This window comes from Osmia bicornis, chromosome 3 (genome assembly GCF_907164935.1).
Source record: "Osmia bicornis bicornis chromosome 3, iOsmBic2.1, whole genome shotgun sequence".
Lineage (NCBI taxonomy): Eukaryota > Metazoa > Arthropoda > Insecta > Hymenoptera > Megachilidae > Osmia > Osmia bicornis.
Genome location: NC_060218.1, coordinates 8,999,425 through 9,025,000, shown reverse-complemented (window position 1 = coordinate 9,025,000; position 25,576 = coordinate 8,999,425). Strand labels below are relative to the sequence as shown.

General features: G+C 38.5%; 2 protein-coding genes across 9 annotated transcripts in view; one reads left to right on the top strand and one right to left on the bottom strand.

Annotated features, from left to right (window-relative positions):
* Positions 1-19,516, bottom strand: part of LOC114872532 — a 34,941-nt gene extending 15,425 nt beyond the window's left edge. For 3 of the 4 annotated variants that reach the window (XM_029179815.2, XM_046285018.1, XM_029179816.2), the window contains exons 1-15: positions 19,179-19,516; positions 9,911-10,093; positions 7,658-7,798; positions 6,595-6,630; positions 5,288-5,470; positions 4,783-4,926; positions 4,525-4,707; positions 4,311-4,442; positions 3,718-4,032; positions 3,450-3,632; positions 2,562-2,693; positions 2,129-2,443; positions 1,717-2,046; positions 1,326-1,646; positions 846-1,028 (exon numbers count right to left, since the gene is read on the bottom strand). In XM_029179815.2, the coding sequence (XP_029035648.2) occupies positions 846-1,028; positions 1,326-1,646; positions 1,717-2,046; positions 2,129-2,443; positions 2,562-2,693; positions 3,450-3,632; positions 3,718-4,032; positions 4,311-4,442; positions 4,525-4,707; positions 4,783-4,926; positions 5,288-5,470; positions 6,595-6,630; positions 7,658-7,798; positions 9,911-10,093; positions 19,179-19,485 (3,088 nt within the window). In that variant the 5' untranslated portion in view covers positions 19,486-19,516. The remainder of the gene's footprint in view (positions 1-845; positions 1,029-1,325; positions 1,647-1,716; positions 2,047-2,128; positions 2,444-2,561; positions 2,694-3,449; positions 3,633-3,717; positions 4,033-4,310; positions 4,443-4,524; positions 4,708-4,782; positions 4,927-5,287; positions 5,471-6,594; positions 6,631-7,657; positions 7,799-9,910; positions 10,094-19,178) is intronic. The other variant, XM_029179814.2, reaches the window with a different exon arrangement.
* A 97-nt stretch (positions 19,517-19,613) lies between these two features.
* On the top strand, positions 19,614-25,450 carry LOC114872535 (kynurenine 3-monooxygenase). Of its 5 annotated transcripts, none has more exons than XM_029179827.2 (13): positions 19,614-19,763; positions 20,061-20,134; positions 20,213-20,225; positions 22,379-22,448; positions 22,682-22,869; positions 22,955-23,003; positions 23,492-23,579; positions 23,651-23,822; positions 24,285-24,536; positions 24,609-24,698; positions 24,774-24,914; positions 25,008-25,169; positions 25,267-25,450. In XM_029179827.2, exons 2-13 carry the CDS (start codon positions 20,115-20,117, stop codon positions 25,363-25,365), a joined length of 1,344 nt encoding a protein of 447 aa, XP_029035660.1. In that variant the 5' UTR covers positions 19,614-19,763; positions 20,061-20,114; the 3' UTR covers positions 25,366-25,450. The 5 variants fall into 5 exon arrangements, with proteins under 5 accessions (XP_029035660.1, XP_046140979.1, XP_029035656.1 ...); XM_046285023.1 differs by lacking the exon at positions 20,213-20,225 and adding an exon at positions 20,677-20,689 and having other exon boundaries at positions 19,824-20,134; XM_029179823.2 differs by having other exon boundaries at positions 19,824-20,134.
* The last annotated feature ends 126 nt before the right edge of the window (positions 25,451-25,576 follow it).

The following is a 25,576-nucleotide window of genomic DNA, read 5'->3' as shown; positions in this document are numbered from 1 at the left end:
AGAAGCTATAGAAGAAAAAAAGGACTATATATTTGAAACACACGATTATGGAGATCGTGGTTGAGGCAGAGTGATCGGGGTGATCATCACGGCGCGAGTAGTATACTCGTAGCCGGGTGGTATGGTTATGACCGAGACTAACGTCACAAAGAACAGTACACCGGTAATAATAATCATCATCCTAGAAATCTCCTTACTTTTCTGTTCGATTAGCCATTCCAGAACTCTCTCCTCGTTCTTAAGATTACCTACAAAAGGCACACACGCATATCAGGATCAGCTCAGTTTTGCTCGATTAAGCACCGAAATTCATTGTTCGGCGCGGACAGGGAGGAAAGGGTTACATTTTTTGGTGGCTTGGTCCCTTTAGGAATTCTTGTTCTTCCATTTCTTTTAATACATCTCGTGGAAATGGTTATAATATCGTGATGCTGAATCCTTAATCGTTTGAGTACCATGAGTACTATGAATCTTTTAGTTTAATTATTAAATTAACATTTTAAACCAATTATTTTTATCAGTACTCAAACGATTAATATTGCATTTGAACCTCAGATGAAAATTAAACCTATGATAAATACTTTATATTTTGGTAAATATTATTTTCTTCCATTATTGAAAATTTTTAAATTTATGTTCTTTAAATGATTGTCTTCATAAAAAATGACTACCCTGAATTTTTAATGAAAGGAGAACAATAAAAAAACAATTAGGATACTTGATAGGAATGTCAAGCAGTAATCTCTAACAAGTCTTTGTTCCTACAAAGACAATTTTTAATTAACGAAAAAGACCGCGGATTCTTGTAATGAACAAGCCAAGGATGAAACAATGTCGTGACTTACCGTCATACATGATGGGCACACCAGTCTCGTAATAAACGAGCGCCGGAAATGAGAATACACCGATTTCGGCGGCCAATTTCGCGTCGTTCGATTTAACGAACTGTATACCGTGTTTGTCGGTGTCGTCGTCAATGGTCTCGAGTTCCTCGAGGATTTCCGGGCACGTTTCGCATTTATCATCGTCTGTTAAGAGAAAACATTTAACCTTCTAAGAGAACATTTATGTCCTACCACCTTATTTTTAACATCCCTTAAACAAGTTTAATTAACGAAGATAATTATAATCGAGATAATCAGATATATGCTCACGTATTTTGCAAAAACGTACACGAACCCTGTGTTACATGTAAAAAATTATTATAACACGTTTAAAATATTTATTTGCAAAATATTTATAGTAGAATGTAATTGAATGTTAATATTAAATGACTGTAGCTTTCTATAATAGTAAAAATGTTGATAATGTGAAAATGTACTTACAAAAGAATACGGCAAGATGCTCGACGTCGTTAATCAGCACTTGCAGCGTCTTCCGGTCGACGCTCTCGATCACATCCGGTGTCTGGGTACGTAGTTCCAGGATCCAGTCTAAAATCGCTTCCTCGTGCATCATATCACCGTTGTACACTTGACGGAACTTGTGTCTGTAGAATGCCAATGCTGGTAAACCAGGTAGATCGTATTCCTTTTCGATTCCTTCATCAGAGATCTTGACGAAATCGATGTCCTTCTCTTCGCATTCGTCGTCGATGTTTTCGAGCTCCTGAAGAATCTTTTGGCTCTTCTTGTCTCCTTCTTTGTCTACAATTGTAATTGTAATACACGAAATATTTATCCATTTCACAATTGCAGTGATAAATAAACTACTCACAGAAGTAGACAACGATATAATCATTTTCTTCAAGGATGTTCTCCAACATCTTTCCATTCACTTCCTCGATCTTGCCTGGAATCTCCAGAGTGTTCTCGTCGGTGATCCACGACAGCACTTCGTCCTCGTCTTCGATGTCTCCTTTGAAGATCAAAGGTTCCTTGTTCCTGAAGAATGCCAAAGTGGGGAAAGATCTGATGCCCTGTTTCTTCGCGAACGCAGTGTCCTCCGTAGTGACAAATATGATCCCTGTTTCGTCCAGTTCGTCGTCGATGTTCTCGAGTTCCTGGAGTATTTTGTCGCAATCGTCTCCGTCGTCGCAATCTCCACCTGATTAACATAATAGGAATTGGACGATTAGTGCAAATGATATTAAATCAGTGGAAAGAGTTATTAATTAAAAATGACTTACTGAAGAAGGCGACAACGTATTCGTGTTCCTCGATAAGATCGGTTAAAATCTCGTCGGTGACCTCCTCGATGGTGGCGGTGTTCTTCTGCTCGATCAGCCATTCCAGTACCTCGTCCTCGTTCAACAGATCACCCTCGTAGATGGCTGGTATCTTGTTCTCAAAGTAGACCAATGTTGGTAGATGATCGATACCGTACTCCTTCGCCTCGGCGTCATTGTCCATTCTAACGATCACGATCCCTTCCTTCTCCAACTCGTCGTCGATGTTCTCCAGCTCGTTCAGGATGCGTATGTCCTGCTTGTCATCCTTGTCGTCTACGGAAATGAATCAATTCGTGTCTCGTTTTCGCTCGCGATCGACCAACAGCACCTACCTAACCGGTAACAGTGGAAGAATGTTAAAAGGAGGTAGAAAGACGAATCGATCGCTTACAAAACAGGACTGCCAAGTACGGCGACGTCTCAATCAGCTTCTCCATCATCTCGTCCGTCACCTCTGGTATCTCCGAGTGCTTCTTCTGATGCAGTAGCCATCCCAGCAGCTGATCCTCGTTCATCAGATCCCCTGGAAATTTATTATTACCGTGAGATTAAATTATTTTCTCATTCATTGGACCTTAATAGAAGGAATCATGGTTCTAGGAATGACAGAGGGTTGCAATGGATCTATGGAGGAATACATATTATGGGGGTTATAAGCTGAGTATGGCGCCTCGGCTCCTGGGCCTCTTTCCCGTAATGGTCGCAAGGTGTCGCGCGAGTAGCACTCCATCCTTTCTCCCAAGCGCTCCATCACGGGCCTTGTCGATATGTACAGGGTGATCTTCTCGCTATTGGACACAAAGGAATTCGCGACAATGAACCCCTTGACCGCGCACCATGCAGACACACAGAGTCGTCTCGGCCCGAATGCGGACCTCTTTATGGTGCGATCAAGGGGTTCATTGGCGCCAGTGTTCCTTTGTGTCCGGCTGCGAGAGGATCACCCTGTAGAACCCCAGGCGTTTGGGGCAGGGACCGTCCACGTCAGCCCCATTGACGAGTTCTAGTGGACGGTTCCCCCGAGACGAAACGCGCCATAATTTTTCCGCCGGCATCCTACAATATTATACCTGTGAAGGTTTTAGCCAATAAAAATTCGACACTCCCTCGCCACCCTCCTCCTGGGGACGGCGCGGCGGGGGTCTTTGAAAGATTTCCTCCGCGTAAAAAAAATGGGATTGCAATGGAGAAGGTAGAATCAGCTTCAAGGTGGAATTTTTTTGGTTCAATTTCCGGGAAGCTTAGATACGAGTTTTTGCAGAAAATAAATGTTCTTTACCTTCGTAAATATGTGGTATCCTTCTCTCGAAGAGCACCAGCGTCGGCAGCTGATCTATACCGTATTCCTTCGCCTCGTCCAGGTCATGAATCTTCACGAAGGCAATGTTGTGCTGATCGCAGTCATCATCGATGTTCTCTAGTTCGGCAAGGATCTTCTGACTCTTCTTCTGATCCTTGTCGTCTGTCAAAAGAACAAACGTGTCCAATATTACAATGTGTAAAAATAATAATTAGGTAGTTAAATAAAAAATAAATGAATCACTGACAAAAAAGGACGGCTACGTGCGGCATTTTCTCGATGATCATGTCGAGCACCTCGTCGGTGATGTCTTCGATCTGATCGCTTTTCTGTTGCTGTTCCAACCACTTCAGGACCTTGTCTTCATCCTCAAGGTTTCCTTCGTACAATGTTGGTATTCCATTCTCGAAATATAACATACTAGGCATCTTTTCGATGCCGTATTCCTTGGCTTCTTCCGCGTTGTCGATCTTCACGAATGTCACACCGATCTGATCGCACTCGTCATCGATATTCTCCAACTCGTTGAGAATCTTTTGAGATTTCCGATCGTTGTTGTCGTCTGATAACAATTCCCAGTTATAAATGATATAATTACAATCGTAGGCGTTTAAGTGGAGGAGGAGAGAAGGGATTCGTTTCCACGGACGCCTTATTTCGGGCCGGGGACCGCTAGGTGGCGGCGAAATGATCGGTGACAGTGTTCTCGTAAGCGGTCGGCATGCAGTTCGAATATATAGGAGTTCCGAATTGCGGTATGATAGGTGTCTGGGGCAGGGATCGTCTGTTGTCAGCCCCACTGCTACATAATTAAAATTAAAAATAAATATGAAAGCTTACAAAATAGCACAGCAAGAGTTTTTCCATCTTTAATCAGTTTATCCAACATCTCGTCAGTGATGTCCTCGATCTCATCCTTTTCCAATTGCGACAGTAACCATTCCAGAATTTCATCCTCGTTTTCTACATCTCCTGTAATAAGAAACTTTCATTTCATTCGATTTCTTATTACCGTTTCATTGTTTCTCCCCGATTGCTCGACCCACCTACCCACCATCGTAAACATTAGGAATCTGTTTCTCGAAATAGACGATCGCAGGGACCGAATCGATTCCGAAATCTTTAGCCGCCTTTTCGTCGTCGATTTTAACAAACTGGATTCCATGTTTGTCGCAATCATCGTCTATCTTCTCCAGTTCGTTCAGTACCTGCATCGAATCCTCGTCACCGTGATCGTCTGAGGATTCATTGAATAATATGATCATGAATGAATTGAGAAGATTTGGAAAATAATTAGCGGAAGGTTACACACAGAATAGAACGACCAGGTTGTCGATGTTTCCGATGAGGGTCTGTAAAGTTTTCGCAGTGACGTCCTCGATCACGTCCTCTTCATCCCCTGTGCTTTTATTCGCCACCAGCCATTCAAGGACATCCTCTTCTCTGCTCAGCTCGTCTATCGGGAATTTTTATATTAAAATCAATATATTGAAATTGAAAAGAAATACGAAGTTTCAACTTCTTGAAAAAGAAGTAAGAAGTTTCGATTTGGATCCACTTGAAGAAAAAATGTAATATTTTTAATTGGGTCCCTTGAAAATTAAAAGCATTAAGAATACAATAAACTCTCGTTATATTGCCACGTGAGTGATTTGATTTCCACAAGAATTTTCAAGCATCCTTATGCTATTCTTCTCCCTCCCCCTCCTTCACCAAATGAGAGCTTGGAAACTTGAAAAATTTTCCGTTTCTTTAATTGGCCCTGTTCACGGTAATATAATGAAATTCTACTGTATAATAGTGATAGTAATACTTACGCTCGTAAATGATAGGAATCTGGTGCCTGTAATAGACCAGAACCGGAAGCGGACCAAGATTGTACTCATCCGCGAGTTTTTCATCCGCAATTTTCACGAAACCGATACCTAGTTGATCGGCCTCGTCGTCGATGTTCTCCAATTCCTGAAGGGCCTTCAGACACTTTTTGCAGTCAGGCTTGTCTGTCCCATTTGAAATAAAAAGCAGCGTTATTCAGACGTCAGATTTTCATATTAAACAGGAAAATCTAGACTGGGTGGTACGGGACAAATCGGGTTAAACAAGGGTTCTCAACTACTCTTCTTTTTCTTGAAGAATCAATATTTTCTTTTCAAGAGCAAAATTTATCATAAAATTTCTATCATTTTAATCATATTTTCTTTTAAATGAAAATCTTCTTTAACCATCAACAAAAAGGAGGATATTTCGGATTAGTATGCAAAATTTCTCTCAGTTATGGTGCACATCCGTTCTATTCTAAGGGGGGGCACAGGGGCGTACACAATAATGCATATTCTAAGATCTACATTGTAATTGTTTCTCAATGCACAAACATTCATCGCGTGGTTTTTAATCGAAGAAACTCTGTTTCTTACTTTCATTAACCAGATCGCGTAAAATTTTTGTTTACAAAACTCTTCTCCTTTCATTGTCACCTTTTTTACCCATTCAGATTCCGAATTCCTCTATTACTACCGTCTGTACGGTAGACGGAAATAGAAAGTGCTGTAAGCAACGCAATGTAACTCAAGTGTCAACGCGAAACAGGCAGCAATTGATCCGTTAGGTCAGTGTAGTGGTAAGTTAAATACGTATATGGAGAATATAGTCATCTATCGATGCACAGATTTGTCAAATCAAAATTAAGTAGAAAATTTTTTAAATACTACAAGAATTGTCTATCATTTTGTAATATTTCTATTTTTTGTTTTGCAAAAAGTTTTCAACCCTCGCTTATCCTACATTCTTCAAGTTATGATATACCTTGTCAAATTAACACTAGGTTTACGGACATTTGTGAATACCTATCTTTACGGACACCCGTCAAATTGACCGGTAAAGGAATCAATTTTAGGAATCAAGGATTAATTTAATTTAAAAACATCAATATAAGTTAATTAAATTTGATAGGATTGCATAAATGAACTCCGAAATCCGTCAAAATGACGGGTCCCGTAAACCTAGTGTTAATATCATTTGTTTCTATGTTTTTCTTATGCATCGAGTGACGTATAGGTGTAGAAGCATCGGAAATGAAAGCTGTACAGCATCTTGGAACATTAATTTCATTGAAGTGTGTACTTACTAGAACCGGCACCAGCACACCGTTGAGTGTCCGGACCTATCCATACCAACACACACAAGAACGTTTCACATATATGTATTATATACAAGTATGTTTGTACGTGATCGAATCGCAAAATGGGATTCTTAATGAGAATCGTTCAAGAATCATCATCACTCGTAAATATTATATTTAATCAATCCATTTTGCGATACGTTACTCGTTCCATCACAGAGACAATGACAAATTTTCGCAGACATTGGAAACGAGACAAAAGGATCGACGGGATTTGATGAGAGAATGGCGAGACGTTCACGACGCTCTTTGAACGAAGAATAATTTTTTATATTTGATATGAAAATAATTAATAGATATTGTGGATGAAGTGATTACAAAAATGAGTAATTTAATATGTGATTGAAAATTGTTCTTCGTCATTGAAGTTAAACAGAGCGTTAAAAGGCGGAAGTGATGGGATACGAAGGTTCGCTAGATCAACTTCAATAATTCGATTGAGTACGTATCGTTAATATAAGTGAAAATAAAACCAGAGAAATCGCTTGAAACTAATGAAACAATGTTAATGCAACCGAGCCCCATAGCTTCATTCGTTTGTAAAAGCTTCTGTTAATCTTATATATACACTTAACAGATGTATTAGTGAGCCAATAAAATAATAAGAAAAATATTGTGGTGCTATTTACACGAATCGTACGAATGATCCAACGTACTCGTAATAATACATAAGAAATAATGTGTTAGCGTGTTGATCGTATTTGGGTGAATCACCGATACCTCAAAATTTCATATATTATCATTGATACAAGAAAAGAGAAATATCAGTTTAAACATCATTATATTATACTGGTGATATAACGTAACAAATTAAAGTTTATACAGGGTGTCTAGAAATATACAATAAAATTTGGTTATCATCGAGAAAATTCAATTTGAAGATTCTTGAAAATTGGATACTTAGAGTTATTTCACTCTCTTCCGGATGAAAGTGAATCTGATTCGGGGTAATAGAGAGACATGATTTTGATTAAAAATTGTACGGGATTGGAAGGGTGTAAGAACTCACAGAAAAGGACAGCAACGAACTCCGTATCCTCGACGATCTTCTCCAGGATCATTGAGTTCACTTCTTCGATACGATCCGGAAGATCCATAGCCTCCAAACTTGTTAGAAAGTCTAGGACATTTTCTTCGTCCATCAGGTCACCTAGACAATGAAGAAATTTTTAATAAGAAATTCTAAAATTCGAGCTTCATATTTCAGTGCATTATGCTTTAAAAAAAAATTAGGTTTCAAGTTAAATTTGGCTACCAAATTTCCAAAATACCTCTTTTTATCCGCCTATTAAGGAAATTAAAATTTTCAAAAATTTCCAATATACCTCTTTGATCCACCTATTCAATTTTATTCAATTTCTTTTAATTTGTCATATTTAAAAATTTTCAAAGTCTATTTATATAATTTTGAAAATAAAAAATTGCTCACATCCTGCACGTGTACTCTGCGTGTTATCAAACAGGTCGAAAGAGTTAATAATATATTTCTAATTGCGACTTGGTGTCGTTTCTGTTTACCATAGCGCACAGTCCAAAATAAACTTTGTTGCGATACAGTTGCATCGGGGTACAATGGAAATAGATCCAACCTGTCGTTACATCATCGAACGAAAATCAGTCGAAACTTCGTTCCGGGTGGAAGCTAAATTTCTCAGCTGTTTCTTTCTAACTCTGATCTCTCGCCTTTTAAATATCTTCAGTGAGAGATATTTCGTCGGTCGACTTAATAAATCTACAGAATCCCGTTGCCAAACGCAAGTTTTACTGATCACAATGTAACAGGATTGATGATCACACCTGTACCTCGGTTCACTTCCGCGTTCGATGTCCAATTTCTGATTTACTTCTTTGAACTGTACGCAATCAACCGGATTTATTAATTTCATCTCATTCTCAATGAATGGTGTCTATCAAATGAGTAGAAATTGTTTTTTAAAATCCTCAAAATATAAATATCCCTAATTACTATGATTTTTCAAATAAATGCAAATTACTCTATAGTACACCTTATAATAGACCTTTGTAAAATGTCTACCTCCAAGAAATTATTTTACGTTAAACATCTATTCTTTCTAATAATTCCATAGTATACCCTAAAATAAATCCGTCTCGAATTTTAAGCCTGCAAATAAAAATCATGCTCGTCCATGGATCGTTACGAATCAAGTCATCAAACGGTGTAGACGCGACGGTATCATATTGTAGAAAAGCGATTCCGTTCCAAGCGAGTCGTCTAGATCTAAATGTAGAGAGCCAGATGATAGCCAGAGGCTCAATGAAACCGTAAGATACGCTGCATCGCGTTTATTACGTAACAAGTACACATTCCATGTACCCAATTAATATCTTCGGCAAGCCCCACGTGTCAGCGTGCCGTGCGAATCGTTCGCCACACGCGAAGGCGGGTGGCATTATTGCTTTCATAGGTATCCCAGTGAACGAGGGTGGGATATGTCGAACAAAAGTCGAGCACACGACGGTTCCTGTTTTACAGGCTAACCTAACGAAATACCAACGATTCGGCCCGTTGCCAAAACGCGAAGGTGGTCAGACAGCAGTGTCTCGACTCCGCGATAATCTGCTTCCATGACGATGAACGAGATCAGACGATATCCTCGAGATTTGTTTAATCAGCGGTATTATATGTTATGTTAGGAAATATGGGAGTTGCCGCTGTTTTATTGCAGAAAGTTCAAAGAAAGTAAAATTTTATGGACCTTAAAGCTATGAATTTTATGGATCAAGTGTGAAACTTTTAATAGTTGGACTATTTTGAATAATTTGGTTGCTTGAATCTTTCAGTATTAGGATTCTAGTTTATCTAAATTAACAATATTAATTAATAGTTAACGAACATACATTTATAAAAGGAATTTTAGTAAAAAAATATTGAAAAAGACGTTTCATAGATGAATGTCTGACCATATATACTCTATACTACTGAAAACCAGGCAAATTCGTGGAGGACGTCTGACAATGCGTAGCCTATACTACTGAAAATCAAGAAAAATCAGTAAATCATGAAAATTCGAGAATACCACGCGATTGTTTCGTGGATTCTGGGTCAAGTACTATAGCTCGGTTAGTCTCGAACCTTGTTTCTCATACCTGGCAAGGTTACCGAGATCGCGGCCGGATTCCAATAAAAGTTTGGCGAACTTTCAGCCATTAGGAATCATTACTATCCGCTTTTGTTCGAACGTACGTACACGTTGTTGATGCGCGGAAAAATCATCGTTTCCCTTATTATACGATGTCTGACCTTCGTAAATGATCGGTTCCTTTTCACGGAAATACGTGAGGGCTGGGAAGTTCTTGATGCCGTATTGCTTGGCCAGTCGTTTGTCGTTGATCTTGACGAAGTCGACCCCGAAGTGATCCGTGTCGTCGTCGATCTTCTCCAGTTCGGCCAGCACTTTGTCGCATGTCGTGCAACTTCTCGCATCTGAAAAAAAAATAATTTCACCCGGTTATTATATTCGATGGGGAATTTGTAAAAATTAATAAATTCTACGAGACTACGTTGGATAGACGAAGAATACGTTCGGGAAGGGTGTATGGAAGAGGTTAATGATTTCTCAGCCGCCTCGTGGGTCCTTGAGGCTGGCCTTGCGTCACATCCGAAGGAAAGCTAATCCCTCGTGGACGAGTTTTATGCTTATCGTCGGTGGCTTGCCAGTTTCGAGCGTTCTTGGCCAGCTCGGTCCGTTCCGCTTGCTATTGCAGCTCGCAGCTGCGCGGGTGTTGGGTTACAATCATTGGATATGGGCAGCAAGGTGTTTCTGCACCGTTTCTCCATCGATACTCATTGATTTCCATGCGTTACAGCATCAACATCGATCTCGATGAACGTTCGACTGGTTCTGCTTCGCGAACGTGAATAAAACGAACGAACAGGTGGACGTCGCCATTTTTGGTCGCCACTTCCTCAGAATAGCGTCACAAAGACTGACTCATACTCTTTCTCTTTCCCTGTGGTTGTTTCGTACTGATACTCGATTCGATTCTATTTTTGCAAACTCACCGACGGTGCTGTTGTTCTCTTTTTTTATTTTGTTTCTTCCTTTTTTTCTTTTTTCGAAACAAAATTATTATTGTTTACGAGACAAACTGGCCTCGTTGTCGGCCGCACGCTTTATTATTACCTTGACTCCTCGTACCTTCTGCTTATTTTTGTTACGCGTATTTTACTAACCGTTTATTCTCTCTCCCCACGCGATCGTATCGCTAACGTTCGGTTCAACACTTGGTTTCACACCCTCGCACCAAGTCTGGCAGAGTGTACAACGGCAAGGGACAGCGAGGAGGAAGGGAACGAGTTGTTGAAAAACGCGTGCCAGTTAAATTGGATCGGCTCCACACGCTGGTGCTCGTAATGGTGGAAAGCGGAGAAATTCTGCACGAGGGTACAAGATTTTCTTCAGCTGTTGAAAGCGTTACCAGTGAATTTCGTATCTTTTTAATTGGAACCTTGATTTTTTCATGGTGCTTGAATATTTTTTCATTTTTACTAATCAAATATTTTCTATTACCTTAAAAATATAGAAAAAATGGCGTGCATGATTTGAAGAAATGGTGGATGGACTGTTAGGGATCAACAGGGGCGATGAACTCTTCAGCATTTCATGCCTAATCAAATTTTTGTTACAATTAGAATCGAAAAAATTGGATCAATCAAAGACAAAGAATGTATTGGTACATATCTGGCATTTTTCTGTTCCATTCAAGACCATTGTGGTTTTAATAAAATGTTTTCAACCGGTTACAATAAAATCCATGGTCCACGAAAACGCGATCTGAAGCGGTGTAGCAAAGAGACTCGCAAACAAATATAAATAGAGCGACACAAAACAATTCTATTTTTATTTCCTATCGTGTCCACCCACTGGTTCCACTCCTAAACGGATCGTCGGATTGGGAACGAGAAATAAGCGATACGGTAAATCACGATTTCACGCTTAGGCGTATCGATCATCGCGGTAGTAGCTCATGAATCACCGTGCCTCTATCCCTTTGAAATTCAACGATTAATTTCATTCGACTGACTTTGGTAATTGGAAGCTTCTCTTGTAACGCCAAGTAACATTCAGAATTCTGTCTCTGAAATTTTGAAAATTAGACCATTCACAATTTAGATTACCATACTTATTTTTAAAGAAAACGGTATTTAAAGTACCTTCCATTTTAATCGCCCAATTATTTAAAAATTATTCGCAAAATTCAGCCCCAAAATAAAAGAAATCTCAACCATATATATTCAAGTCAAATACCCCTCCTTCGATCCTCAGCCAAATGGCTCTCTTCAACAACGAGCCTGTCATCGGAAACTAAATCCCGTCCATCAATCTCAAATCCAATCTCAATCGATCGACGAGATCAGGAACAACAGGCTATCGGACAGAAGCGTGACGATTTAAATAGCCAGGCTGAGAAAATATCCTCTGATATCAGCGCGTCGACCAAGAATATCCGTTGGCCGCGATATCTTAGCCTTCGTTTCGCTGGATATCGTCGATATAATCAACCTTTCTTCGAGATTTCAAGGTGGCCGTGATGCAGAGAAAACGTTCGAGCGTTCTTGCGCGAAGAAACAGACAGCTTCTAGCCGCGCGAGGAACAGAGACGACGAAATCGAACGACGGCCAGTGCCTAGTTTACGAGCCACTAAAAATACGAGAACGAACGGCCTCGCCGATCCGACGTACATCGCGACATTTTACTTTACGGCGTTCCTCGGCAACGTCTTTTTGCTAAGGGCGTAGGTAAACGTAGGTTAGGTTAAGTTAGGTGTACTGGTGGTACTCTATTCTCGTGTTAATGATGAGTTGAATGGGGGATGGAATAGTAGACCCTAAGTTATATTGATGGAATAGTGAATGGAGTATATTAGGTGGAGTATATAGTGTTAAGATTAGTTTAGATTAAGTATACTAGCGGTATGCTATACTCGTGTTAACGGTAGGGTTAATGGTGGATGGAATAGTAGACCCTAAGTTAGATTGATGGAATAGTGAATGGAGTATATTAGGTGGAGTATATAGTGTTATGATTAGATATGCTATACTCGTGTTAACGGTAGGGTTAATGGTGGATGGAATAGGGGATGAAGTATACTAGGTGGAGTTGGTAGCCTTCATCCATCACTCCACTATACTCACAATTTACTATTACTCTTTATTATTACTTACTATTTTTTATTTACTATTATTATTTACTATTACTATTACTAATACTCTACAATTTACTATATCAATTTAGACTCCTAGGGTCTAGGTAAGGTGAAACTACCCTTCTAAGTAGGGTAAAATAGGGTGGTAAAATAATTCTACTGGTAACCTTTTTCCATAATTCCAATATATTAGAGCTGGTATCCTCTATTAACATAACCGAAACAGTAATTTTAATTGTAATTATTTCCCACTACCCTATTATAATTATAAAGTCTCTAAGAATCACCTTGAAATTATCAAGCAACATAAATTGACATAGAAAGTCATTGATATTGATTAGACAAGACCCCCAAAATAATTAATAGAGCTTGAAGGCGAGGATAATTTGCAGACACCCTTTGGTAATGATTCTTCTCCGCTGTAGGTCGAAGGTATCTGGAAGTCGATGGTTTTATTTATACCGGAAGAAGCATCCAAGGCATATTTTCAGGGTCCAAGCCCGTCTCTAAAGATAGCCTAACTCAATCGGTCGTATTTCTTGTCCCGCGTGGGTTACGACTGAACTGGTGTTAGTGAGCTTTAAAGTTACGAATCAACGATGTGGGACAATGCGTGGGTTTTTAGAGCTTTCTTGTCTCTAGAAACCCGTAAAGATTAGAGTTTACTTTAAAACCACTGTTATTATCGTCAAATGAAAATTATAGCGATACAATTTTATAAAAATCGAAATTTATGAAATTCTTATACTTATAGGAAGAAATCTATGAAATTATAAATTGGGATTTGGAAACTTTATAGAAAAAAGTTTTAAGACTTTAGTAGAGTAGATATACCGTTCGAAAGTCCCATTTAGTGGTCAAGGCTACAAATATAGCATCAAAGTGTAACCAATAGGAGTCGAATGCTGACTGTGAAAATAATCAAATCTAAGTTGATAGAACTTGCTATAACTTCAATTAGAGACTATAGGATCGTTCTAATAAAAATAGATAGGCTAATAATAAACTAATACTATGTTTACAATATTCTTCTTACGCCAGTCTAGAAATCATCGATTGATCTTATTAAAACCTTCGACCTTCTTAAACCTATCTTCCATAATGCTTCACCTCTCAAAGGATTATAATCCGACAGAGGAATAATTCTGGAATGGAAAGGCTCGAGTGGAAGTATTTTTAAACAAGTTGATTTTTCGAACAGCTTGTAAAGTGCTGGTGAGAAAAAAATAATGTGAAAGAGTGGCGAGTCCATGACGATACGTTCAAGAAAATATACAAACCATCTACTTCTGAATAAACAATCTATAGTATCGCACGTGTGTATATATATCCGAGTTATGCGAATAGTTGGCAGATGATCAATCCTGCTTATCACTGAATTAACAATTTTCTCATTCTAGCAACGTACTTCCTGGTGAGCTGATTAAATTAACCTTGAAAAATAATTGATTACAATAAAAATTTAATTCATCAATCCGGCTTATCGGAAATTCTGTAAATTTATTTATTATTAATTTTATACTCAGCAGAATTGTATACTTTTAGAAAGAAATTCTATTTATAGTAAATCTTCACCAGACAGATTTTTTTAAACAAACCAGCAGAACTTACGTTGGAATTGTTGCTATAATGTTCTACACAGCACAGTATAATTTTAGACGCTGGCCAGATCTACTGAAAGATGCACTTCGTTTGCTCCTTTGTGGCAGACATAGTGCAATCGTGTTGCGTGTTATTGAACAGAATATCAACCTTGAAACGCGGTTTTTAATATATTATATTTGTGGCGCCAGCTACTGATCCTCCCCCATGACATTTAACATTAACGAAAGCTTAGATAATTTATTAATAAATCAAAATTTCTTTCTATTTCCATGTTCCAGGTGGATCGGTTCAGGGGTGAAGTGATCTATGCCGCTCATAAGACGATCAAGAGATAATTGTCTTGTTTCTACGACGTGACAGAAACGATGGGAAGACGGGAGACAGGGAATCCTCTACTTAATTGATGGAGCGGAAAGGGTTCGTCTTTCAGGACGTCTGACGAGGGGCTCTGGAAATATCCGCCTGAGATGTTTTCCAGTTCGTGTGGATCTTTTATTACTTGTTTGAAGAAACGTATCAAGGAAAAATAACACAAACTCTACAAATTTTAGAATTTTCATCCGGGATTAGTTCATCCCCTTCAGAATAATATATAATATCACAATATTTTATTTTACAATTTAACTTCTCCATATCTTACAAAATTAATAGAAAATTAATAATACTTGAAATTTTTTCAAATTCCTTTCTGTTCATTCATTATAATTTTCATGAGGTCTAGGTGCACTCTGACGATCACTAATGATCACGAATCGATCGCAATTCATTTGGAAAAAAGGAAGAAAAAGCTGGTCTCGAAATTGTAACCGCAAGAAAAAGCTACGTGGCAAAGAAGCCGCGAGGACGCAGCGTCTGGAAATAGGTTCGCTTCGCGAGCTCGTCGTCCGGGTCTTCGTTGCGTCTCGACGCTGAACGATCGTCGTTCTAGCGCGATTCTAGCGCTAATTTCCCGCGAACCGTGTCGATTTTAACGATGGAACATGGCTCCAGGTAATCGAGATCGTTAACCCTGTACACGGGAAACGTTTCAACGATACGAAGAACCGTCGACGAAGAATATGGTAGAATAGAGGCGTACATGTTTTCAGGCGAGACGATAGTAAGAGGCTTGGCGGCAAGCGCTAAAATAACTCGAACGTGTGCTAAAAGCGGCGGCTACCGGAGCGCCGGCCTTGCTACCACGTTCAAGAGGTATCCGTTCTTTTCTGCCGATCGACCAGAACCCAGCCAACGGGATCTTTCTATAAAAAATCCCAGGAATAGTGATTTAACAGAGCGAAAAAGATACGTGATCAGAATAAAGACTCGAAAAATCTCTCTTTACTCGCGTGATACTATTTTTAAGGTTATGGATAGAGAAAGAGGCGAGGGTATTTTCAGAGTGTTCGTGTTACATCATGAAGAGAAGATTATTCGATGAAAAATGAATTCTTCAGGGTACTAACAGTAACTATCAAATTAATTAAATTTACCAATGGCTTTTGAATTTTTATTTTAAATTATCAAATTTATGATAATTTAATTTTTACCAAGATAAGGATTCGTGAGTGATTTGTCCTTTTTTAATTTGATTTTTAATTTAAAGATGAGTCAAATGTTAGTAGCTGTAGTAAATTTACCGATGGCTTTTGAATTTTTATTTTAAATTATCAAATTTATGATAATTTCATTTTTACCAAGGTAAAGATTCGTCAATGATTTGTCTTTTTTTAATTTGATTTTTAATTTAAAGATGAGTAAATTTACCGATGTGTTTTGAATTTTTATTTTAAATTATCGAATTTATGATAATTTAACTTTTGCTAAGATAAAGAGTCGTCAGTGATTTGTCTTTTTTTAATTTGATTTTTAATTTAAAGATGAGTAAATTTACCGATGTGTTTTGAATTTTTATTTTAAATTATCGAATTTATGATAATTTAACTTTTACCAAGATAAAGATTCGTGAGTGATTTTTCTTTTTTTTATTTGATTTTTAATTTAAAGATGAGTTAAATGTTAGTAGTTGTAGCGTTAAGACTGGAGAAGGGGAACGATTGTACGATCGTTTCATTCTGTTCCATCTCTTGGCAAGGCTGCTCGAGTTGCCTCGTACGGATGTTAGTTATTTCGTTCGTCTTCTGGCGTGTCAGCCATTACATCAGCTGGTATTATGAAAACGTGATTCAGGGGAGAGCTGCGACAGGAACGTGGCTTATACGAAGAACACACACGTTCGGTGGAACAGGTTGTCAAAAGGTTATTCATTAGGGTGATATGAAAAAATAAAAATAGTAACTAATTTACAATAGCCGAGGGTACTTGACTTTCTGAACTTCCAGAAAATCATTTTTGAGCGTCGTAACAACGTTGAGATATTTTTAAAAATTCATTAAGTCATTAAAAATAATTATTTTTGGTTGCCATTGGTGACTTCGATACCAGACTACCTAAGGTACATTCTAAATCATGATTCGAGGAATTACATCAATTTGCATCTCGTGGTCATTGAATCATTGTAATTGTCGAGTTGCTTCGATGGAATTAAGTTAGTGGCTGGCAATGCGATTCGGTCATCGTGAGTCAATGGTCGCTGTATTTCCCACATTGGAGCAGTAAAATCGCGGGTAGCTAGACGTTTTAAATTTTCCATAGCTCCTGCCGAGTTGTGAGTATATTTTATTTGAGCTTCCGTTCGTTCACTCCTGACTTCCGGTTTCGAGATCTACTCGATTAACTTTAAACAAACTTCTGTTTCTTGATTTAGGTACTGTAGGTTCAGTATCTATTTTCTTCTTACAAATTCTCTTGCTCTTTTTTTTTATTTTTATCGAGTTTACATTGGAACTTTGAAAATCTTCTGTTTTTAATAATCCTAAATCTACGTTTCAACTTCAAGAGACACTAAGATATTCTGAAAATCCAAATACTCTAATTTTCTTTGAAAAATAATGTACAACAAAATCCAGCATCAAATATCCAACGCAATCCGCTCAGTTACAAGAGTTATTTACAGTGTACGCATTCTGCGTTCGCTCGAAATTCCAAACAATTCCGATAATCTCTCCATTGTGCCAAGAAATTCTTGATCTCTATATTCGCGTCCGAAAATTCATAGAATCTCGAAAATAATAATTTCTATCATCCTTAGACATTCTCCGTTTAGAATATCGCAGAGCTCTACGAAGCTATGCTACACAAATTTCCAAATGCCATAAAAATCATAAGAAAATTTATTAGGCGAAACTAAAATATTGAGATGTAACGATTATCTGTTTTAATTACAATTTAATATTGTAAATATCTTGGAAGCTACTATAATTTTATTTTTCATTAATCGTGGCAAGCCTCGGTTACGGGGAATAACTAATTAAAAAATAATAATAATAACACATAATTTCATTGATCTCTTGCACCAATTGTTACATCCCGCACGAAATCTCGCGTCTGACTCGAGACGGCTTGTCCTACTGAGCGTGGACTAGCCACTTGGCAAAAGAAGAGAATTCAATACCTGTTAATTGTCACGCGAATGCAATCCGCGTGTTTAACGTGGACACGTAATCATAATTAGTAACACACACCATCCACACCAAAATGAAAATCAACATTTATAAGAATCTTGCAAACTGTACCCTCTGACACGTGACTGGCATGACGCTTCAAAATAATTATAATCTAATAATTAATATAATAAAATGGAAAATTTTGTTAGTAATTTTGATAGCAAGAGTATGAATGTCAATGGTGAAAATGATCTGGGTTGATTATCAACACGTGGGTTAAACACTGCTATATCTTGTAAGTAGAATCAATTCAAAGATGTCGAACGACAGAAAAGAAACCGAAGAGGAATCGAGTTCGACGAGAAACAGAGGCGTCAATCTTCTGCCGGGAGACTTATTTATAACGCGGGAACGCGCGTCCCCGCCTCGCTACGTTTAACAACCGTAGCCCGTATTGACGTCTCACTTGTCGTCTTTTGCACGCAAAACGATCTCAATGACGAATCGCGTGCTGCAGTTCTGGCTTTCATCGACACCCACTACGGCACCGATTATATAATTCGCCGAGGACCGACAGGGACGAAGGGGACGAAGAAGGAAGAAGAAGAAGAAGAAGAACGAGGGAGGGCTAGAAGAGACAGCTCCGTAGCCAAGAAAATATATGCAACGACCTGATAAATGCCGTCGATCTAGAAAATCCATTAAAATATCGAATTCGTATAGACAAATAATTGAAGAGAATGGTTATTCTTGTCTGGATGATTTCATTCCCCTGTTTGATGATTCTGATACTTAGGATACCTTGATTGTAATTTATGTGGGAATTAAATGATTCTGATCTAACTCAGATTTCTGTTGGTATTAGAAAAAAATTGTGCCGAAGGATAAAAGCATAGAGTAGCTTGAAAAATTTGATAGGAAAATGAGATGCAAGAGGGTATGTTATATAGGGGTTACGTAAGATGGAACTTGTGTCCACGTGTCGTGCTGATTCTACATTTCTTTACTGTCCACTTTCGCAACAAAGTGTGCTATATATGCAGAAATTCAATTTGATATTGATTTGTCAGTAGGCAATAAAAGATCTAAACACCTGAAGAAGAAATTCTTCGAGTATCCAAACACAAGTGGTACCATCTATCACGAATCTGTTAGCAAAGAGTCAAGCTATGCTTTTAAAATCTCCACTGCCGGAACAATTACATCCCAAGATAGGAGAAGATCCAGGCTGAAGGTCATAAAACAAGGAAGAACACCATGAGTTCACTTACACCAGTACACGGCAACAAAATCCTTCTCATTGAGGAGCCGTTCGAGCTGTTTGGCATTGACTTCCTCGATGACAGGCTCGGATTCCTTGTGGCCTCCCTTGCCCCGAGGCTCTTCAGGTTTCGTCCTTGCTAAGGCGTCGACGGGGCCCAACAGGGCGCATAACACCGCGAGTACACCGAGGAGGACGAACGTCTTCGAGTATCCTGTCGGCATCGTTGACCCGCAGGTAGTACTCCTCCTTCGTCTCCGCCAGCACCACCACCACCGGCCGAACCGTACCGTCGAAACGTCGTTCGCCGTCGACATCGCCGCACTGACTGGCACACCGGCTATTTTTGATTATTCCAACAGCGCCGTGACCACGACGACCACGCCACGCATCGTCATACCGTCGGCTACCACATCATCCTCGTTGGCCGTTTTCAGTTTCCTCGCGCCACCCCTGGCGAGCGATCGGCAGGACCTGGACTGGCTACCGGAACGCTTCGACTCTTCCCCCTTGCAACATTTTCATAATATAGGAATCAGATTGGAGTTATTGGGTGTCTGGGGTCCTAGTCTTCTTCGGGTGAATTGGCTTTAGGGTAGGTTGAATATCAGGGCGTGGACCAACTTGGGCTGTAATTAGTTTCTTGGTCATTAAGGTATTGAGATTATGGAAATCAGTGGACACTAGGATCCAAGGATACCAAGACACCTTGAACCTCTTCACGGTGCACTGGCTTCACAAGTAATCGCTCCGTCCTTGTCGCGCTGACATTGCAGGGTGTACGAGTATACAGCAGCAAAGATATCGATCGAAAATGTGGATCAAGGGCACCCATAATTGAACCCTGCTACTTCGCGTTTCTAGTTAACCTTACCGTGAATTATTCTTGCAGAGTGATTCTCATTGACGTAGAGGGTTGCAACCCCCTACTGGTAACCTCGGGTCCATGTATCATCGTTTAGAAAGGTAGGTCATCCTTAGAATTTAATTCTTGCAATATTTATATTTTTTAATAATTTGCAATGTTTCATCCCTTATTCACAGCTTGATGGTCAAGGTCAGTATTGTCATCGCTTAGAAAGGTACGTCACCCTTATAATTTAACTCTTGCAATATTTATATTTTTTAATAATTTGCAATGCTTCATCCCTTATTCACAGCTTGATGGTCAAGGTCAGTATTGTCATCGCTTAGAAAGGTACGTCACCCTTATAATTTAATTCTTGCAATATTTATATTTTTTAATAATTTGCAATGCTTCATCCCTTATTCACAGCTTGATGGTCAAGGTCAGTATTGTTATCGCTTAGAAAGGTAAGTCACCCTTATAATTTAATTCTTGCAATATTTATATTTTTTAATAATGTGCAATGCTTCATCCCTTATTCACAGCTTGATGGTCAAGGTCAGTATTGTCATCGCTTAGAAAGCTACGTCACCCTTAGAATTTAATTCTTGCAATATTTATATTTTTTAATAATTTGCAATGTTTCATCCCTTATTCACAGCTTGATGGTCAAGGTCAGTATTAACCGTTTTAGCTACCAAGTGTTCAGCAAGCATTCTTCTCCTGAACACTTCCAATCTACTGACAAGTGAAAGAGGATATAAAAGCGGAAAGTACTTGTACTGCAAAGCTTGTAACATATGAATCGTCGGTAGTTTTATGGGTTGTTGAAAGAAGGATTTGATTTATGATATTTTGATTGTAGTTCTTAGACTTTGGTACCCGAACTTGTTGGTTCAACAGCGAAGACAGACAAGCTTTAGGAGTTATTAAACTGTTGCAGAGTTCATAATATACGAGTTTTCTCTATCAGCAGGCTGCTTTCATCACAAAGAAGGTATACATATCCTTCAGACTTAGAAAGCTGCAGAAAGCTGCGGCAGGGAATAAATACTGATTCACGATGTCTTTGTAATCTTTGGTATCTTGATGACTGGCTAGCCTTTCATAAAATTAATTTACAATTTCTTTGCACATAGTGCAGGTGCAGTGGTCGATTTTGAAGAACAAAACAAATCATGAAATTGTTTTAAATATTAAGATAAGAAATTAAATTTCATCGAAGTTATAAAGTGATAAGTTCCATTTTTTTCAACATTTTTTAAGTTAAGAAATTCACGTGATCAAGTAAATCAGTTTATCGATACAACCTTATTTAGTAATAAAATTTGGAATAGTCAGAAATACAATCTATTACCATAGTATCTTCTAGTTTCTTCTTTTTCTAATACAGCATATAGAAAAGCAGTGCTTTCGTTCGCAGATATTGTTATCTGAATTTCAATGAAACATCTGATCTGCTATCAATTACTGACGGCGCTTCAAATTAATATCAATATCTCTTAATCTCTGGTATTATAAAACAGCAAACCGACAAGAGAGAACTCACATAAACAAAATTATTCTTATAAATGTGAACACCGTCGCGTATCTCTCTAAACTGTTTATGTATTTCTTTTCGATAACAAAAATTTCATGGAAAATCACGAACTGACGGAATTAAGAAATGTGACATTTTTGGATAGACTTTTGCAGTAACGTATCGAAGTTACCACAGCTGTTCTCTGTTAATTCAAAAGAGTTAACGTTAAACAATTTTTTATACAAACTATACTGCCCTTAACACTTTCACAGTAAAAGAGTTCGACACAAAACGTATATTCTTGACTGCAAATTTGCAGGGATAGCAGTCGATAATTATTGTTCGGAAATTGCCTAAAGAGTAATTACTTCCACTTATCTTGCTACTCTCCTTTTGATCATACACACACAAATAAGAAAAAATGAAATAATCCTGTATTATAAAGAAAGAAAGAAAAATATAACAAAATATGGAAGAAAAGGTACATCCTTAAAGAAAACATATTCCTTTCACCATTTACCTATTTACGATAGATATTCCTTCCCTCCAAGAAATTTTCTCGTATCGTCAGTAGATTACCGCGATTTTTGAGGTTCCAGTACTACCTGACTCACTCAGTATATATACCAGCACGAGGATCATGTTAGGACAGGTAGTTGATCAGCGGCTTCGCTGCTGGACGGTATAGTATGGCGGTCGCCGATCGAAAGCCGCGGATTGCCATCGCAGGGGGTGGTTTGGTGTGTGCTCGATCATCCAATAGTTTGATATGATGAGAAAAAAGAAAAAGGTTTAGAAACTCCTTATCAAAGGAAAATATAGTGGATCTTCGGTGTTTTAGGTTGGAGCTTTGGCTGCCTGTTTCTTCGCGAAGAGGGGTCATCGGGTATCCGTCTACGAATATCGTCCAGGTGAGTGTATAAAATAATTCTAATTATTATTAATTAATACCTTGGCAATCTCTGAATTTCAAGTTCAAAAGCTAAAATATAAAAATGTACTTAGGGAAGTCGGCAAGAAAATTTTCATTATTGGGTGACGTTTGATTCTAAATTTTTGAAAATAGTTAAAATGATCCCAGTGTTCCAAGGATTTGGTAGTTTCCAGAAATCTAGTGACACTTGGAATTGATATTTTCTTTCAGACGTCAGGCAGGAGGATACATGGGGTCAGAGCATCGACCTGGCTCTCTCGGTCAGAGGTCGCGAAGCTTTAAGGGCAGTCGGCCTTGAAGATACCTTGATCGACCATCATGGCATCCCAATGCGTGGAAGAATGATTCACGACAAGGATGGCAATCTGAAAGAGATCATCTACGATGGAAAAGGGAACGTAAGTGATTTCAATAATTCCCTCCTTCATCCCCTCTAACACTAACAACATTTCAAACGAACGATTTTTATTTGATATTTTGCAGTGTATTTACTCGGTCAGCAGACGATACCTGAACATAGTTCTATTGAATGGTGAGCGAATCTTTTCTATCCAGAACTCGTATTTGTTGACTCGTACTACTTGCCAATCGTAGTGATGCATTCGAAAAGAAAGGTTTCTTAGCGCGTTGAACGTCTCGTTACTAAAATCACATCTTGTTACACGGAATAGAGAGACGAACACGAGATGCTTGTCGATCGAAAAGAATCGTCGCTGAATATCCGGTGACGCGGTAGTGCGTGAAGCCACAAGAATTCGAGAGTGTCACGTTTCTTGTTACTACCACCTTCTGCTTCTCGAGATGTTGCGCGTGAAACGCGTATGCTCGAGCGTCGATTATAATCTAATCTGCGCCTACTTATGCGTTAAATTTTTAATTGGCCCATTTGCTCAGGCCCGTCGCAAGCGCAGTGAACCTGCTTTCTAAATAGAAATAACTTTCTTCCATTTCGTCTGGATCGAAATAATTCGCGAGAAGTGCATTCGTAAATTTTATTTAAAGGTTCTTTTTATTCAACAGCCGCAGAGAAGTACCCGGAAGTGACCCTCCATTTCAATAAAAAGGTCATAGACGCGAACCTGGAAACGGCGAAATTTAAAATACAAGAGTAAGAATTTTTCTGTTCAAATGATTCTGTAAGATGGTTCCTGTCGATGGTACATTTCATCAATTTTTCAGTACCATCACTAATGAAACGCAAGAATTACAAGCTGATTTGTTGATCGGTGCTGATGGTGCTTATTCGAGGATCAGGAAAATAATGACTAGGAGGCCACGGTTTGATTACAGTCAGACGTATATCGAGCATGGATACGTAGAATTACACGTTCCTCCTGGAAAGAACAACCAGGTAAAATTTTTCTGTGTAAGCGTTTAGTGGAAGGTAGAGGTGTGCGAGTACTCGTAATTTACAAGCCGAGCTGAACTCGCTTCGATTGTTCGAGCCGAATTTGCCGAGCTACTCGAAATCGACGAACTGTTTGATATAAAAGCGAGCTACTCGAAAAAATCGAACTACTCGAATATTCGAGCCCTTGTGAAATTTCGATTTACGAGGGCTCGAATATTCGAGTAGTTCGTCGATTTCGAGTAGCTCGGCAAATTCAAGCGATTGACTCGGCTCGACCGACCGATCATTGTTCGACTCGAAATTCGAGTACTCGAATAAATCGAGTACTCGCACACCTCTAGAGTCCGATAGACGATCCCGAAACGAAACGCCTTTTTCTCCCCTCTCCTACATATGGCACCTTCGAAATTAAATAGGTCCTTTGGGATTACATGAAAATGAAAATTTTATGTTTTATTCAAGTTCGTGATGAGCAACAATCATCTTCACATCTGGCCCCGAGGAGAGTTCATGATGATAGCTCTGCCGAACGACGATCGCACCTTCACTGCTAATTTATTTGCACCCTTCGACACTTTGGATAAACTGACGACACCACAGGCGCTTCTAGACTTCTGCGAGGAGCAATTTCCGGATTTGATTAAACTGATAAGTAAAGAGAAACTGGTGAAGGATTACTTCGAGAGAGAACCTAAAGCTCTGATATCAGTTAAGGTAAATATTTAAATATCAGGATTTTTAAAAAGATTTGTCTTTTAAATTTTATATATCATTAATGTGTTTTAGTGCAAACCTTATCATGTTGGAAAAACCACCCTCATTATCGGAGATGCTGCTCATGCTATGGTGCCTTTTTACGCTCAGGGAATGAACACAGTAAGTTTTATTCGATGAAAATTATTTTAATTCACATCACCTTCAATGTACGATCCTTTTCTTATTTTCCATTAGGGATTCGAAGATGTTCTCTTGCTCGATGGATTAATGGAGCATTACAATTCCGACTTTAGCAAGGTTCTTCCGAAATTCACTGAATTACGATGCGATGATGCCCATGCAATATGTGACCTTGCCATGTACAATTACATTGAGGTATTTGTTCATTTTTAAATACTATAATTTTTATATTTAAAAAACTCTCCAAATTTAAGAAGTATCTAATAATTCTTGTTGAAATATTTCCAGATGAGAGATTTAGTAAGAACGAAATCGTTCCTTTTCCGCAAACACCTGGACATGTTTCTTTACAAACACATACCGGATGTTTGGACACCCATGTACAGTACTGTACATTTCACACGAATGCGATTCCGCGATTGCATTAAGAACAGGGAATGGCAGGACAGGGTATGTATATTAATAACATCATCTAAAACTTAACATAAAAATTGTACAAATTAATTAGAACATATGAATAAACAAGAATCTTGTTCTTTCTATACAGATATTACGCAGGATTGGTTGGTGCTTGGGTATTCTAACCCTCGCGGTAGTATTAGCCCCATTCATTCAGTTACGCACGGGAGATAGTGTTCTATATTAAACAACGGATGTGCAACGTGCACGATCACAGGGATATGTAAGTGTGTGCGTATTGATTTTTATAATAAAGTACAGTATAAAATTAATTGGCGATTAATTGAACCCTCGAATGGAGGAACATTTGATGACCCAACCTCAATGACTTATAGTTTAAATATCATACTATTACATAGATATCAGTTTTTCAATATATACAAATTTTGTAACAATGG